At 43.6% G+C, this 15,714-nt stretch overlaps 1 protein-coding gene across 1 annotated transcript; it reads right to left on the bottom strand.

The window, feature by feature from the left end:
• Nucleotides 1-8,156: 8,156 nt before the first annotated feature.
• On the bottom strand, nucleotides 8,157-11,753 carry LOC142665117 (DNA damage-regulated autophagy modulator protein 1-like). The gene is made up of 3 exons (XM_075844665.1): nucleotides 11,572-11,753; nucleotides 11,212-11,279; nucleotides 8,157-8,308 (listed from the first exon to the last, which is right to left on the bottom strand). The coding sequence occupies exons 1-3, from the start codon at nucleotides 11,691-11,693 to the stop codon at nucleotides 8,157-8,159; spliced, it is 342 nt and encodes a 113-aa protein (XP_075700780.1). The 5' UTR covers nucleotides 11,694-11,753.
• Nucleotides 11,754-15,714: the final 3,961 nt, after the last annotated feature.

Genomic DNA, 15,714 nt, shown 5'->3' on the forward strand with positions numbered 1-15,714 from the left:
GCTGAACCCACCTCAGCCCTCTGATACCTTTCCAGTGCACCTCGGCCGATGACACCCCAAGACTGAGGCCTAAAGGCCGATACTCAGCCCGACGAGCTACCCAGAAAATAAAAGAATGACCAATTATCCATACTTGCGGCCGATGTTCTGAAATGACAAGGAAAGAATCAAAACAACACCAGATCCGGACGCACATAGGACCTATAACAAGTTGAACTCCACCTACCCAGACGTTTAATATCTTCCTCCCCCATACTTAAAGCATTAGCCTCCGTGGCTGCCCCTATTCTAAACGAGTCCCAAACTCAGAAGGATCAACGCCCAAATGCTCCAAACAAGACTTAAGAACGGCTCCAAATTGAAATCGAGTAAGCGGCAAAGAATTAGAGTGTATCAAGAAAGGAACCCCATCAGCTCGAAAAGACAAAAACTCACGCACCAAACGAACTGGACAGAATTCACACCCAATGAATTCACATACAACCAAACACCAACGCCCATCTGATCAGTCTTGGCCGTCACACACATACCCGAACCACTTTTTCCTCCAATAAAACATCCACAAACAGAAGACCCCCAAACCGCTTTGCACTCGGTGACACAAATTCGCTCACCCGCAATGCTGCGAAAAAGGCCAAAGAAAAAGCAGTACGCAGCAAAACAGACTCATAAGGATCAAAGCAAACTGCCGGAACAACCGTCAGAATCCTTAGTAATAAAGCATACGTAATGGGCCTTCTAGCATCCTTCACAATATGCTCCTTCTTCCACCCCTTCAATGCCTGTCTAATAACAAACATTTTAGTCACATCAGTACAACCCCACAACTTCAACATAAACACAATACCAGTCAAACCTTTTGAAACCGTGTACACCGAAGAACCATTAGTACGCATCCGAGACAAATACTCCAACGTAACCTCATAATGCTGCTAATCATTTGTAGGAAAAACTCCGCCAGATAATTCCAACCACTCCGCCCAAGACTTATTATGGCACCGCCATGTACCTGGTACCACAGAACCTTGAACTAGCCGGGCAAGTTCCCCTCGACCAGGGCCCATAAGTGATCCGGGCAACGCTCCCCTTCCAGCCGTGCTCCCGGGTGAAGCTCCCGAAAGACCCCCATCTGCAAACGAGATAAGGCATCTGCGATTTTATTCTCAACACCCGGCACATGTGTGGCCCGAAACCAAATGTTCCATTGCCTGCAACGTAGAGCTAGATGCCTAAGTAACGCCAAAACCGGCAATGATCCAGAAGACAAATTATTAACAGCCTGCACCACTGCCACATTGTCCGTCCAAAAACGTATGCGACTATTCAACATCTTTGAACCCCACAATTCTACTGCAACCACAATGGGAAAGAGTTCTAAAAGTGTCAAATTCAATGTCAGACCCATACTACTCCAGCCCACAGGCCAACGTGCAAAACACCACTCCGCTCCAAAAACCGCACACCGAAACCGACACTGCCAGCAGCATCTGTGAACAGCTGTAACTCAAAACTGGAAACCTCCTCAGACTGACAAATCGCCCTACCATTAAAAGATCGCAAAAAAGTCTGCCACACACGCAAATCATCTTTCATTTGCCTAGTGACACGAATGAAATTATGTGACCGCGAAATACCCCTAGTCGCCAATGATAGGCGTCTAGAGAAAACGCGACCCATGGGAACGATCCTGTAAGCAAAAACCAGCAACCCTAACAGTGACTGAAGATGCTTCAGGGTAACCTTTTTTGATAAAACAAATTCGTCAATGGTAGAAAGCAAACGCGCAAGCTTCTCGTCAGGTAATTTGAAAACCATCTCTTGCGTATCAATTTCAATACCCAAAAACGACAAAATCATGGACCGTCTTGTCCTCCGCTATCGGGACACCAAATTCAGACATTAAAACTCGAAAGGTTTTCAGCAAATAACCACATATTCCTGAATCACTTGGACCTACAAATAAAAAGTTGTCTAAATAATGAATGGCTGAAGAAATACCTGTCTTGAAACGAACTGTCCATTCCAGAAAGGAACCAAAAACTTCAAAATAGTAACATGAGATTGCACAAGGAAAGGTGATGAATCAACCTAAACTTCCCCGGTTCCTTTTTGGGGACCAAGCCAAGAGGAGAAACCCGTAAATTCGTATAAGGTGGCTCCCCAAAGGGGCCCGCCATCCTGCCTAAAGACACTTCATTCAGCACTTTTTCCCGTGCCAAACACATGTTTTCTTTCACCGATTTTAAATTATCTGACAACATCAAAACCGAAGAAAAAACATGCGGAATGAAAAAACCTTTACTGAAGCCCCGACCCAACAGGTCTGCTTCCTGTCTCTTGGGATACCTGGCGAGCCACGGCTCCATCGCGAGAGCGCTCACCGGAGTTCTCCGCTGCACCGGCAGGACCCACCTTGGAAGGTTGTTTTGCCCGTCGGAAACAGCAAAGCGCGGAATGGGCACCCCCGCAGATGGAGCACTCATTACGAAACTTGCAGGAAGAATAGAACCTGCAATGTCCCTCATTGTAGAGCCAACATGCTCCTGTTGGGCGCTGCGCCGCAATACCGGGTGCTGAACCCGAAACTGCGGCTCCTGCCTGAAAGGGCCGAGCCTGCTTTTGAGCCAAAATTAGCTGTAACCACACATCCATCGCCTTTGACGCCCAACCAATGTCAGGCGTCAAAGCCAACCGACTGCGAAATTCCTCGTCATATCTCCACCAAGCTGCACCTCCGTGCAATTTGTGGGCACTGAATATAGTGTCTACATACACAAACAGTTCGGCCCCTTTTTCTGGAAAACGTTGACAAATGACATGAGCCAAGGTAGAAAAACCCTGGAGCCAATTGCCAAAAGTTTTCGCAACTTTTACCTTTTTCTCCGAACCTCTTTCGAAAACACGCTCCTTATCTATCGTCACATGATCGACCGACACCAAGGACCAAGCATCCACAAAGTCATGTTTTTTTTTTTTTTGTTTTGTTTTTTTAAAGGAGCAACACCACAAAACAGTGAATCACGGAATGTCAAGCCAGACATACTGGCCGCCCGCTCAGGCGGAGGCTTAGCCCCCCCTGGCGAAACCAACGGAACCGAAGCTCCGCCTTTAGTACACAAACCATCCAACAAGCTTTTTAATGCAGAAACGAAATCAATAGCAGATAAATCACCCTTAGGTAGCCATGCGTTCCCACATGGAGACTCACCGGAGAAGGGCGTCCTCGTCACTTCCGAGGGTGCATCAACTCTCCCAGACACCGGAACCACAGACAGATCCCCACCAGGTGGACAGGCTGAGGCGACTTCTGGAACTGGAACCAGCGAAGACGAATGACGATCCCTGTGCTCCCGACGACGACGACTCCTCGTGTATCTCCTTCCCGTGCGGCTGGGTGTACTGGCTCCCGACGACGACTGGGACGGCGAAGAAGATGCTGTACTGGAAGACACACTCTTACTCCGGGAACGGCGACGTCTCTCAACCTGATAGCGTGGACGCCCGTGACCACCACGACGATGTCCTCTCCCATGCCGTCTCCTTCGCCGTCTGCGTCTCGCCGACACCGCACCTGGAAGAGAAAACTCCGAAAGAGAAACTGGCAAATCACGTTGCTCCGCAGACTGCCCGCACGGCAACAGATCAATCCACCCAGTGAACTCCTCTCATTCACAGTGCCTGTGCCTGGTAACCACAGGCCACTCACCAGCTCTCTCCCCAGCTCTGTGTCATTTCCAGAACCACCAGCAGGTGGCAGCAACTGCACACCTAACCTGCTGGTGCCTGAGGCCTGCGTCTCTGCTCTCCTGAGACCGCCCCCTCCAGCTCCCCTCTCAACCACGGCCTGCTGTGAGAGGGAGAAAGCTGTCGGGCCGGGAAGAAGAACCAGCGGTGCACTAATAACGGCCACGGCTTCTGCGGCTCCTTGCGGCATTGCACTGCCTGCAGCCCAGATGGGGAGAACTGCAGAAGCTCCCCCAGCCAGGGGAGTGGGTGGCACGACGTCGGGACCGGGTGAAGGGGAGAGCAGGCGACGGCGCCTCTGTCCCGCTCCTGAAGAGCGAACGGTGCCGGCCCGCTTCTGGGTGGCTGAAGGTGGGCTGAGGCTCAAACGGGGAGGAGGCCGAGAAACCCGGCGCAGCCTACCTCTAACTGCTGACGCCGACGGGACTCCACCGCTGCTGACACCGACGACCGCCGCAGGTAAAACCTCCTGCCTGCGATCCCCTGCCAGGAACACCTCCAGCCAGCTTGTACCCTCCGTGGCAACCCGCTGTGCCACCTGCCTCATCAGCTCATCCGCCATCTGCACTCCGGAAAACGCCCTGGACCGCAGAGGAAGATCTCTCACAGGACCAGACGTCTGACGTTTGCAGCTCCAGCAGGTAAGATGGTGAACTGCCCTTGACCTCAACTATTTATCTGCTCCTAACCCCTCCTCTATCCCCTTGTCCCACCAATCCCTGCTCCTGATTTTTCCCGCACTTTCCCCCCCCCTTCTTTCCCCCTATCACATACAGTCCCAGGCACTTTCTCCATTTGATTTAGTGCCTCAAAACATCCCAAAGATGTCGATTCCCTTTCGGCCACATACATTTCTCATGGCCACACCACTTTGTTTCCCCTCTTATCGGCAGGTTTGTAAACCACATCCTTCAGGGACTTTAACCATTTCAGGCTTCTCCATCATTGATAGGTTATCACCATATGGTCTATTAGGATTTTTTTCAAATTCCTTTACAACCAGTTTCACAAATAGATCTACTATCGGGCAAAGTGTAGATTTTTCTGGCTATTCTCCGTTATCTTACTTGATTCTTCATTTTCTTCCTCACACAATAGATCCTCCAATGTTTGGAAGTGTGACTCAAACGACATAGTTCAGTAGTGGGTAGAACCAATTTGCTTAAGATGGTCTGGATGCTTAAATTATTATATTTATTACATAATGCTACCATCTGGCTCCCGAAGTAAATACTCTCTTTATATCTCTCATTTGGGGAGGTTGTCATGCTCGTATTAAACTAGAGACCTTTCAACGAGCTAAAGATGGCGGGGGCTTTCCTGCTCAAAATCTATAAGTATATTATTTGGCAGCTCAATTCTCAAGATCTGAAAGGTTTGGAAAGAGAGGGAGATATGGATTCTAGTAATACTCTACTTCACCATTAGTTCAAAACAGACATGTTGTATCAGGTTGTATCAGGCGATAGAAACTAACGTGTTTAAAGTACACACAAAAACATACCTACTCTATATCTTAAGCACAAACAATGGTGGCGTATTAGAACTATGCCGGGGATATCAGGCTGTAGACAATTCACCACCATATTAGATACCGCATGGCTCTCTAAATTACATACAGTCACATAGTAGTTATATGGTGAACACCATCTACCATGGAGGCATAGTCTCAAAGCCAAGTTTTATAGCTTTTACCATTGCCTTCAATAGTCGAGGACTAATAAATCTGCTACAGTGCATTTTATGTAAAATACTTTTTTTCCGAATTGGGGGAAGGGGTCGGGAGAGGGGGGTGGCTTGTTTGTTGTTTTGGGGTGGCTTGTTTGCTGTATGATGTAAAACCTTTAAATAAAAATCACTTGATTTAAAAAGAAGTAATACCAGAAGCTAATACAAGATCAGGAAACAGCATTGAGGTCAGTGAAGAGGAAAACAGTAACTCAGATATGATGAAATACATTTTATTATAGAAATATTGATGTTGATGTTAAGTTGCCAGTCAACAGTGCCCACATGGCTTGGCAAATTCTAGAAGGCCAGGTCTTTAACGTATCCACTTTAGTGGATGGAGCGTAGATTGTAGAAGGCCCAATCTCTATATCATGCACTTTAGTAGATGAAGCCTAGATTGTAGAAGGCCTGGTCTTTATATCATCCACTTCAGTAGATGGAGCCGAGATTGTAGAAGGCCCGGTCTTTATATTACCCCCTTCAGTAGATAGAGCCGAGATTGTAGAAGGCCTGGTCTTTATAACATCTACTTCAGTATATGGAGCCTAAATTGTAGAAGGCTCGGTCTTCATATCATCCACTTCAGTAGATAGAGCCTAGATTTTAGAAGGTCTGGTCTTTATATGATCGACTTCAGTAGATGGAGCCTAGATTGTAGAAGGCCCGGTCTTTATTTTATCCACTTCAGTAGATGGAGCCTAGATTGTAGAAGGCCCGGTCTTTACATGATTCAATTCAGTAGAATGAGCCTCCATACACCAGGATGAATGGTCCTCCTGGTCTCTACTACTTCCTGTGGCGTATATGTTGAAATGTTCAGTCCACACGGGAAGTTATGAGGAATGCCGCAGTTATTAAACGTCCATTTCTCTGTGTCCACCATGATGAATTTAGAACTGGACACTTCCATGAGTGCAATGCTGAAGTAACCCCTTGTAGTTGTTAATTGATCCAGAATGGAGGGGGAGATGTGACTAGGTCGTGCACGTTGTTAGTTACAGTCTGGAAAGTTGTGCATGTCTTCAGACTCCTCGCTGATCTCCTTCCATTCATCAGGGGCGGATGAAAACTGAAAATAAAGAAACACAGAGCTGACATTAATATCCATATTAACACATCCATATATCCGTGATGAGATCCTGTAGACAGTCGAACCAGAAATTGCTGAAAACACAAGACCTCAAACCAGTAGAGGGAATCATCAACAATAATGATGAAATCCTGGAGACATTATATGTAGAGATGTTCTGTAATATTCTTTACACTGACCTTCATGTACTCATTCCTCAGAGTGACAGCAGAACAGGTGTCAGGTGTTATACGGCCCGATGCTGGAAGCTTCTACTGGACGTGACATGTTCTATAGATCGTCCTGTAGATCGGGATCTGAGTCTTATGTTCTGCTGTTATTACCTCCTGCATCCAGGTTTCTTCTTCATATATTATTGTCCTGGACCTTCTCACGCATAGTGATGGTGAAGCTTTTCCAGGACATATTCAGACATAAATGCTGAGGAGGCAGGAAAACATATGTCACTTATACAACCAAGATGAGAAACATCCTAACAACCTCCTATTCCACCGAGGGCCACACTACTTCTAATGAGGGCCACATACAATGCACTGGGAGAAACCATACGTGAACCCATGGGTAACACATGTCTGTAAATATACAAACCTGGAGATCTGAATATGTCAGGTAGGTCAGGAGGAAGAAGAAGAGTGTTATCCACTCGGTTATGATGGCCACTATACTGCAGATCTAGAAGACGAGACATAATAGGCAATAGAAGACAATATTACTGGACATTTCTCATCATGAATATCTCTGGTATAATAGAAAATTATAGAAGCTGCAAGAACATGAAGAAAACAAACAATGAAGAACATTGAGATCAGATCAAGAAATCAGAAAATACAATGAGAAAATGTATGAAATAAGTAGAAGTTCCTACCTCTTCACATTGACTATCCTCACACAGATGTCCTATTAGTGGAATCCTGGATGCAGCACCTTACGGGTGGATGTATATAGGAACATAAACATAAAGATGGATGACATAATTTATCCCTGTATTGTCTGCCCTTATAATCCCAGACATCTCAGGAGGGTCAGGTAGAAGTTAGTACGACCAACCAACCATGAGACAAACTGGAATCTGACTGACTGGTCAAAGGCCTGAAGACGCCACATTATGTTAGGATGGGACTATATATCTGTCTATATGGGAAAGGGAAAATAGTGAGTGCACGTGCATTTCATAAACTGCTCCTTATTGTAATAAGTGTAATCCGACCGAAAGGACCCTCATGTGAACTCCCTTGGTCAGAAAGAAAAGCCACGAGTGTTTACATGCTGCATTACCATAGAGTGGGGAATCTCTGATCCCTGTTTGGGTCCTTGCATTATAAAAGGATACAGATCGCCGCAGTGATGCCAGTGATGACACTTAATGTCATTCTCACATGGCAGACATATCTGCGGCTAAATGATAATTTGTATAGACATTTGGATTGGACCAGGTTGTATAGGGGCCCACATCCAAATGCCAATACCGCTCCTGCTTGATGGATGATCTCATACTCGAACATCTAGAGAAGAAACACAAGTAGATTAGACTAGACCTTTCTCCAATCACTTTGCGTTTAGCTGTGTTATGAGGGTTTAATGGTGGATGCTATTAACTAACCGTAAAGGAGCCGGTCACCACTATTCCAATACATGACGTGCAGGCCAGTCCGAGCAGGATCTTCTGTGCCCACTCCTGATTCATATCACAGGCTGCTGCCCGGAACATCATGAATTTATACTGGGCAAAAGCCATGGCAAAACCTGGAAGAGAAGGAAAGAAATGAGAACATCTAGTGAACATCTATGACCCAGTGTGTGGAAGACCCGACTAGAGGTGACGCTCTGTAGGATCTGGTCATTTCATGCTGAGCTTGTTGGGAAAGTCTCTGTTGATGAAAACCTCTGTAACAGTGACAATAATATAGTTAAATTTTACTTAGGCCCCATGCACATGACCGTATTTTTTCTCTCCCGTAAATACTAGCGTAAATACGGGTACTTTGTCACACGTTTTTAACCCGTATTTAATCTGTATTTACGGCCCTTTTTTCTCTGCTTCTCTTTATTCAAAAATTTAAATCAGGCATATAAGCCTGCAGACAGGGGAATCCCCTGACGTCGCCTAGCAACGCTCCCGTAATTACGGGTGCACACACATTACGGGAGCTCCATAGACTTCTATGGGTCTGCCCATGCCGTAATTACGGTCTGAAATAGGAAATGCTCTATATTTTTCAATGGCTCGGGCACCTTCCCGTAAGCAAACGGGAAGGTACCCGTGGCCAATAGAAGTCTATGGGCCCGTAATTACGGCCCGTAATTACGGGCGTTTTTACGGTCGTGTGCATGGGACCTTATACTGTAAAAAACAAACACGAGCTAAGAAGGGAGGGCAAAAACACTTAATTTTAACCCCTTAATGACCAGGCCTTTTTGCAAGTTATTGACCAATGATTATTTTTTCGTTTTTTCACTGTCGCATTCTAAGGGTATGTGCACACACAAACTCAAAAACGTCTGAAAATACAGACCTGTTTCCAAGGGAAAACAGCTCCTGATTTTCAGCCGTCTTTTAATCAAACTCGCGTTTTTCGCAGCGTTTTTTACGGCCGTTTTTTGGGCTGTTTTTCTATAGAGTCAATGAAAAACGGCTCCAAAAACGGCTCAAGAAGTGACATGCACTTCTTTTTCACGGGCATCTTTTTACATGCTATTTTTGGAAAACGAGGCGTAAAAAAACGCACAGTCGGAGCAGAACGCCGTATTTCCCATTGAAAGCAATGGGCAGATGTTTGGAGGCATTCTCCTTCTGATCTTTCAGCCGTTTTTCGGGATGTTTACGGCCCAAAAAATGGCTGAATACACTACATGTGAACATACCCTAGGAGTTGTAACTTTTATTTTGTTCCGTCGACATAACCGTATAAGGGCTTGTTTTTTGCGGGACGAGTTGTATGATTTAATTTTACCATTTTTGGGTGCATATAATATGTTGATTAACTTTTATTAACTTTATTTTAGGAAAGAATTGAAAATAAGCAGCTATTCCACCATTGATTTTCACGTTTTAAATTTACGCCGTACATTGGAAAATTAAAAACTGTTTTTGCATCGCCGCATTCCAAGAGCAGTAACCTTTATTTTTCTGTCGATGTGGCCATATGAGGCCTTTTTTGTGGGACAATGTGTAGTTTTCATTGGTAGTATTTTGGCACTTATTGATTAACTTTTATTTTATTTTTTTTATGGGGGAAGTGTGAGAAAAAAAGGAATTTTGAAGTTCTTTTTTGTGCTTTTACTGGATGCTGTTCACCCGACGGTTTAATTAATGTGTTAACTTTATTGTTTGAGTCATTATGATCGCGGCGATACCTTATATGTGTTTGTTTGTTTGTTTGTTTATTGTTTGTTTGCTGGTTTGCTTTTACACTTTTACTTTCACGTTTTATTTTTACTGTAATCTTTTTTTTTTACGAAAACTTTAACTATTTTACTGTTTTTTTTTTAGTGCCACTAGGGGACTTCACTTTGCGATCTTCTGATCGCTTATATAATGCTTTGGTATATTTAGTATACACCATTATTGCCTGTCAGTGCAAAACTGACAGGCAATCTATTATACCATGTCTCCGGTAGGGCCTAATAGGCAGTTGCTGAAGGCAGTCCTAGGGGCCTTTGTTAAGGCCCTGGCTGCCATGGAAACCGAACGGCAGCTTAAAAGAGCTAAATAAAGTCAGCAAAAATACAAAATGAAAAGCAGGTGGACCAGGATAGCAAAACAAATCCCCCAAAAATTATTACAATATATAAATGCAGAAAAGCCAAAATCTGAACATGTAGGACCCCTAAATAGTGGTAATGGGGAGTTGGTCACAGGGGATCAAGAGAAGCAGAGTTACTAAATGGGTTCTTTAGCTCTGTATATACAACAGAAGAAAGAGCAGCTGATGTAGCCGGTGCCAGTGCTGGTAATACATCACTTATTACACTGAATTGGATGAATGTAGATATGGTCCAAGCTAAATTAAATAAAAAAAATGTACACAAGGCCCCGGGACCAGATGGTTTACACCCCAGAGCTCTTAAATGCTATGTACACCTTTAAGATTTATATATCTTTTCTGGGTTTTTTTTTTACTAAAATTGCCCATGAGTGTGATTGGTGCAACTTCCTAAATACATTTTAATAAAATTATATTTACTTTTGGAGATACAGCTGCTTTATATTCTGTATACAGAGCAGCTGTAACTTGCGCTGAGACCTGAATCCGTCAGGACACGCAGGATCCACCTGCAATATACAGCTGCTGTATCTCAAAAAGTAAAAATAATTTTGAATAACATTTATTTAGGAAGTTGCACCAATCACAATGATGGACAATTTTATTCCCCAAAAAAAAGTCAACGGGTAGAATTCTTGTTTAAATGTTCATTCCATTTTTTTTTTTTTTTTTTTTAAACCTTCCTCTGGATCAAAAGGGGCAAAACAAAGTCCTATAATTTCTCCCATCACTTCCCACTCTCCCATTCCTTGGTTGAACTTGATGGACATAAGTTTTTTTTTTTTGTTAACTACACTAACTATGTAACCTGTGATGGAGAAGGAAATCCCAGTAATAAAACAACCAATTATTCTTCACTTTCCACCAGTGGTTATCACTTACCCAGAATGGCCGTGCCCACGAGCACCAGCGTAAACAGCACCGACTGGGGGTATCGGACTCCCGTTTCACTGCGAATAAGAGAAAAGAGACGTCAGGGAAACAGTGCAGGAGCGGGAGACAAACACTGTCACTTTAACAGAACATTGAGGGAACATTTCTGAACGTCACAAATGTGTAATAATGACCCAGAGACTTCTATGAACTTGATGTTAACACTTCATAGAGTTCTTCTACTTGTAATGTCCTGTATAGAATCACTTATAAGATGACACTTCTCTGCCGTATAATAAAGTAACAGCGCTCAATATACAACGTCACTATGAAGATAACGTCATGTCATCTGTAATGTTCTCCACTTACCTGATGTAAATCATCAGCCGGCCATTGTCCTGGTCCAGGGTTAAGGTGTAGCAGAGCAATATCCCTCCCAGGCACAGATGGAACACAAGGATGGGCAAGAATGCCAAACCCTTAATCTCCATTGAAAATCGTGATAAAGCGCAAATCACAAAGAAACGCACAGCAATGCAGCTGCAATCTCCCTCTGAATACACAGAAAGTGACCAGTGCTGCGTCACCGCCTTTTAGAACCTCCCAACTGTGATGTCATCAGAGTGATGTCACAATGGAAAACTTTATAAGTCTGGATGTTTCCAGGAAGGCGACAACATCCTGTGATGTCACAATGGAAAACTTTATTAGTCTGGACCTGATCAGGACTGAACGTTAAGGCTCGGTATTTTCTATGGCTGCTCCGTTATTGTCCAGTCTAATACCACAGAATAGAATTGCCGCCTGAGATTGCATGAATTATATTAATTAGGAATAATAAAAACTCTACTATGGACTATCCACAGGCGGATTTTTGGCAGATATTTCTGGCACCTGCCCTTACTGATCCTACTATTATACCGCAAGGGTTAATAGTGGAGAATACACATAGTCGCACGGTGTACTGTATACAGGTTTCGGCATACACTGTGCGCCAATCACAGCTTCTCGGCCACGCGATTGATGTACATGTATGTCAGTATGCAGGAAGGGGTTGAGGCGCACGCAGCTCCGCATAAATTTGATGCACATCACTACAATATACTATACTGGCGTAAAAAACACATTTCTTAGTAAATGTCGGCCATTATGTATGTCCACCTCACTCTGGTTCTCTACATATATATTTATAGGGTTTTCCTGCTGTATATAAATAAAATTTAGTCAATGTATTACGAAAAAAAAATCTGCTGCTTTCTAATTTTCTTTGTGTTTTCATTATCCACTATTTTCAAGATCTCTGCTTGCTATCAGTGAATGGAAATATTCTTGTTTACATCCAGAGATTAAAAAGCCTTACAGACCTAATACTTTCTGCTGTGAAATGCACACAAATTTGTTGCAAATATTTCCCATTGAATTCAATGGGTTAGGTGACGACACGTCATGGCTGGGGTCCGGGTGTACAGAGAGCGGTGGGGACCAGTGAAGCGTTGCCATGAGAGAGCACAAGAGGAGGGGACAATAGTTGGATTTTTCTAAGAAACTCGCCGCAGGGAAACCTGCACCAAATCTGCACGATTTGCAGCGGAAATGTGTGAACGTAGCCAAACCGTTACATTTATGGAGAATTGTCTTGACTGCATTCATTGTAGCAAACCCTCAGACCTGAGACGTATTGGGTTGTATATGTTTTCCATCTCTGAATATATATATATTAATCAAAGACAAACTAATAGAATTTGTTATCGTTCCATTATGCAAGTAATTGTAATCCCGCTGTGTCTTAAGGAAAAGGTCCTTTGGGTCTGCACTCCTGAGACATCCACTAATATTTAATCGTTTTCTGATCGTAGTTTCTACATTATACAACATAAAATGCCACAATTTCACCTGTCTCATTTTTGTCATTTTTGAGATGATCAAAACTACCTATAAAAAATAACAAGACTAAGAGATGGTAAATCCGTAGAGGTAGGTTGATTCCAAGGAAATACATATTCAAGTCATTTTTGGGTATTTTTGTGGTGGGAAAAAAAATGACCTATTAATCTTTACCCTCTATGTTCCCTTTTTTTTACATTTTTGGAAAAAATACATGAAATACAAGAGTTCTACTCAAGGATTATTTATTCTGTGGGTACTACCAATTGACGACCGCAAACCAAAGCAAGTTTTTTTGATACTTTGTAATTGTTTTTAGTCTTTTATAACATGTCATACATTTTTTTATTCAAAAAGACAAAAACATCTCCACAAAAGTTGAGCAGAGTGATGGTTGTGGATTAAACTAATAAATGCCCTTTGTCCGGGAGCTGTCTATAAACAGTATATGAAATATTATATATTTCTGTGCATTGCTTACTGCTCGCTGGATATAAGTATAAGCTCAATCATTAAAAGAAGGGCAGAATTGTTTTTGAATTCACTTACTTTGCAGTCCCGCAGTCCCGCACATTCAAGGACTAAAAGATCCTAGATTAAAGGGGTTTTCTGGCAAAGTAGAAAAAAAAACAACTTAAATCCATTTGTAATCTATTTCTTCTTCTCTCTGGCATGATAGAGTCGCTAATTTTCAGTTTTTTCACTAAATAGTCTGTATTCCCGTTCCCGTAACCAGCTGTACTTTCTGTGAAGGGGCTGTCCATGAGGTGAGCACAAACCGCTCAAAACTACAAATTCCCATTAGACTTTGCAGCATATTGTCTGTATACCTCCCTCAAACTCCTTCACGTTATGTCTTCTATCTGTTCCCCCAACTCTGTAAACTCCTCTTCAATTTCGGTAATTACACCCCACAGCTTCCTTCAATACTGTAGAGAAGGTTGACCGAGCTGCGGTTTATGTGATGCATCGCAGCGAAGGCAAGCATCGTTATGTGTTAGGAGGATAGAGCGGTGGGAGAAGACGCAACAAGACGGGGCTGGCATGCATCATGGGGCAAACCAAGTCCACTAAAATATCACTGCTGTGGCATATTGACCGAGAACTGAACGGAGGAGTTCACTAGTGCAAGAGCCTGTGTCAACACGTTATTAGGAATTCATAAACTAGTTTTTTAGTCCAGCTGTGCGGCGCTCGGACTAATAAATTATAAGCAGGCAAAAATTTCATAAGAGTTACATAGTTACGTAGGTTGAAAAAAGGCACCGGTCCATCAAGTTCAACCCTTCCCAATAAATTACCCATCATTTATTGCTATATTAATTATAACCCTCAATACTATTCGTCAGTAAATAATCATCTTGCCTTTTTTTAAATGCTGACAAAGTATCTGTCATCACTACCTCTTGTGTTAGGGCATTCCATAGTTTGACTTCTCTAACTGTAAAGAACCCTTTCCTATATTGATGTCTGAAACATCTTTCTTCCACACTCAGTGAATGTCCCCTAGTCCTTCGTAGAGTCCTAGGAAAGAACAGATCATGTGCTAGTTCTCTGTATTGACCACATATATTTTTCCATGTTAATAAGATCACCTCTAAGACGCCTTTTTTCCAAGCTAAACAAGCCCAATTTTTCTAGCCTTTCATTATAAGTGACACCTCCCATCCCATTTAATAATCTAGTCGACTGCATTTGAACCCTCTTCAGTTCTCCTATATCCTTTTTACAATGTGGAGCCCAAAACCGAATTCTATATTCAAGATGCGGCCTTACAAGGGATTTATACAGGGGTAATATTACATTTGAATCACGTGTTTTTATTTCTTTTTTAATACACTCTAAAATCGTATTTGCTTTTGAAGCTGCTGCCTGACATTGAGTGCTGCTGCTTAGCTTATTTGTAACCAGAATACTCAGGTCCTCTTGTTCTGTTATTACCAGTTTTATTCCATTTAATGTATATGCATTAATACTATTATTGCGTCCTAGGTGCATTACTTTACAATTATCAACATTACATTTCATCTGCCATGTTTTCGCCCATGCTGCCAGCTTATCTAGGTCTTTCTGTAATAGGAAGGAATGTAGCTCTGTATGTACTGTCCCTTGCCATCAGTTCCAGTCTCTCCCTGACAGCCGCAGCCACGAGTCGGTGAGCGCTGGCCCCAGTCTCCTCCTCAGGAGACGCCAGCGCTCGCTTCCACTCAGCTCAGCCGGATCCCGTAGGGTGCGCGCGCACGCTCGTGCCGGCTCTTAAAGGGGCAGCGCGCGCACCGGACTTTAATGAACAATCAACCCATGAGTCCCTGGTCTATAAGAGGGGTTCAGCCCCTTACTTCTATGCCTGAGCGTTGTTTTCGTATCCTAGTTTGTCTTGCAAATGGTCCCCTAGTGTTTCCTTCTCCCAGTGTTCCCTGTTCCTGTATCCTGTAACCTGTATCCTGATCTAGTGCCGTGCTGAGCTGCCGCCGTGCTGTGCTGTGTGCCACGCCTGTCCTGCTACTCCACGCCTGATGTCTGCCTGCTGCCTAGTCCCAGCCAAGCTTGCCTTGCTACTGTCCAAGCTGCCACAGGTACCCTATATGAACTATAGACTCTGACCTGCACCCTGTTGGCCAGCTGCCA

The sequence above is a fragment of the Rhinoderma darwinii genome, chromosome 12 (assembly GCF_050947455.1).
Source record: "Rhinoderma darwinii isolate aRhiDar2 chromosome 12, aRhiDar2.hap1, whole genome shotgun sequence".
Taxonomy (NCBI): domain Eukaryota; kingdom Metazoa; phylum Chordata; class Amphibia; order Anura; family Rhinodermatidae; genus Rhinoderma; species Rhinoderma darwinii.

Coding starts and splice junctions, on each gene's coding strand:
- LOC142665117 (XM_075844665.1), bottom strand. CDS start 11,693: ATGGAGATTAAGGGTTTGGCATTCTTGCCCATCCTTGTGTTCCATCTG. Junction 11,280..11,571: donor CGGCTGATGATTTACATCAG/GTAAGTGGAGAA, acceptor TCTTATTCGCAG/TGAAACGGGAGTCCGATACC. Junction 8,309..11,211: donor CGTGGGCACGGCCATTCTGG/GTAAGTGATAAC, acceptor CTTCTCTTCCAG/GTTTTGCCATGGCTTTTGCC.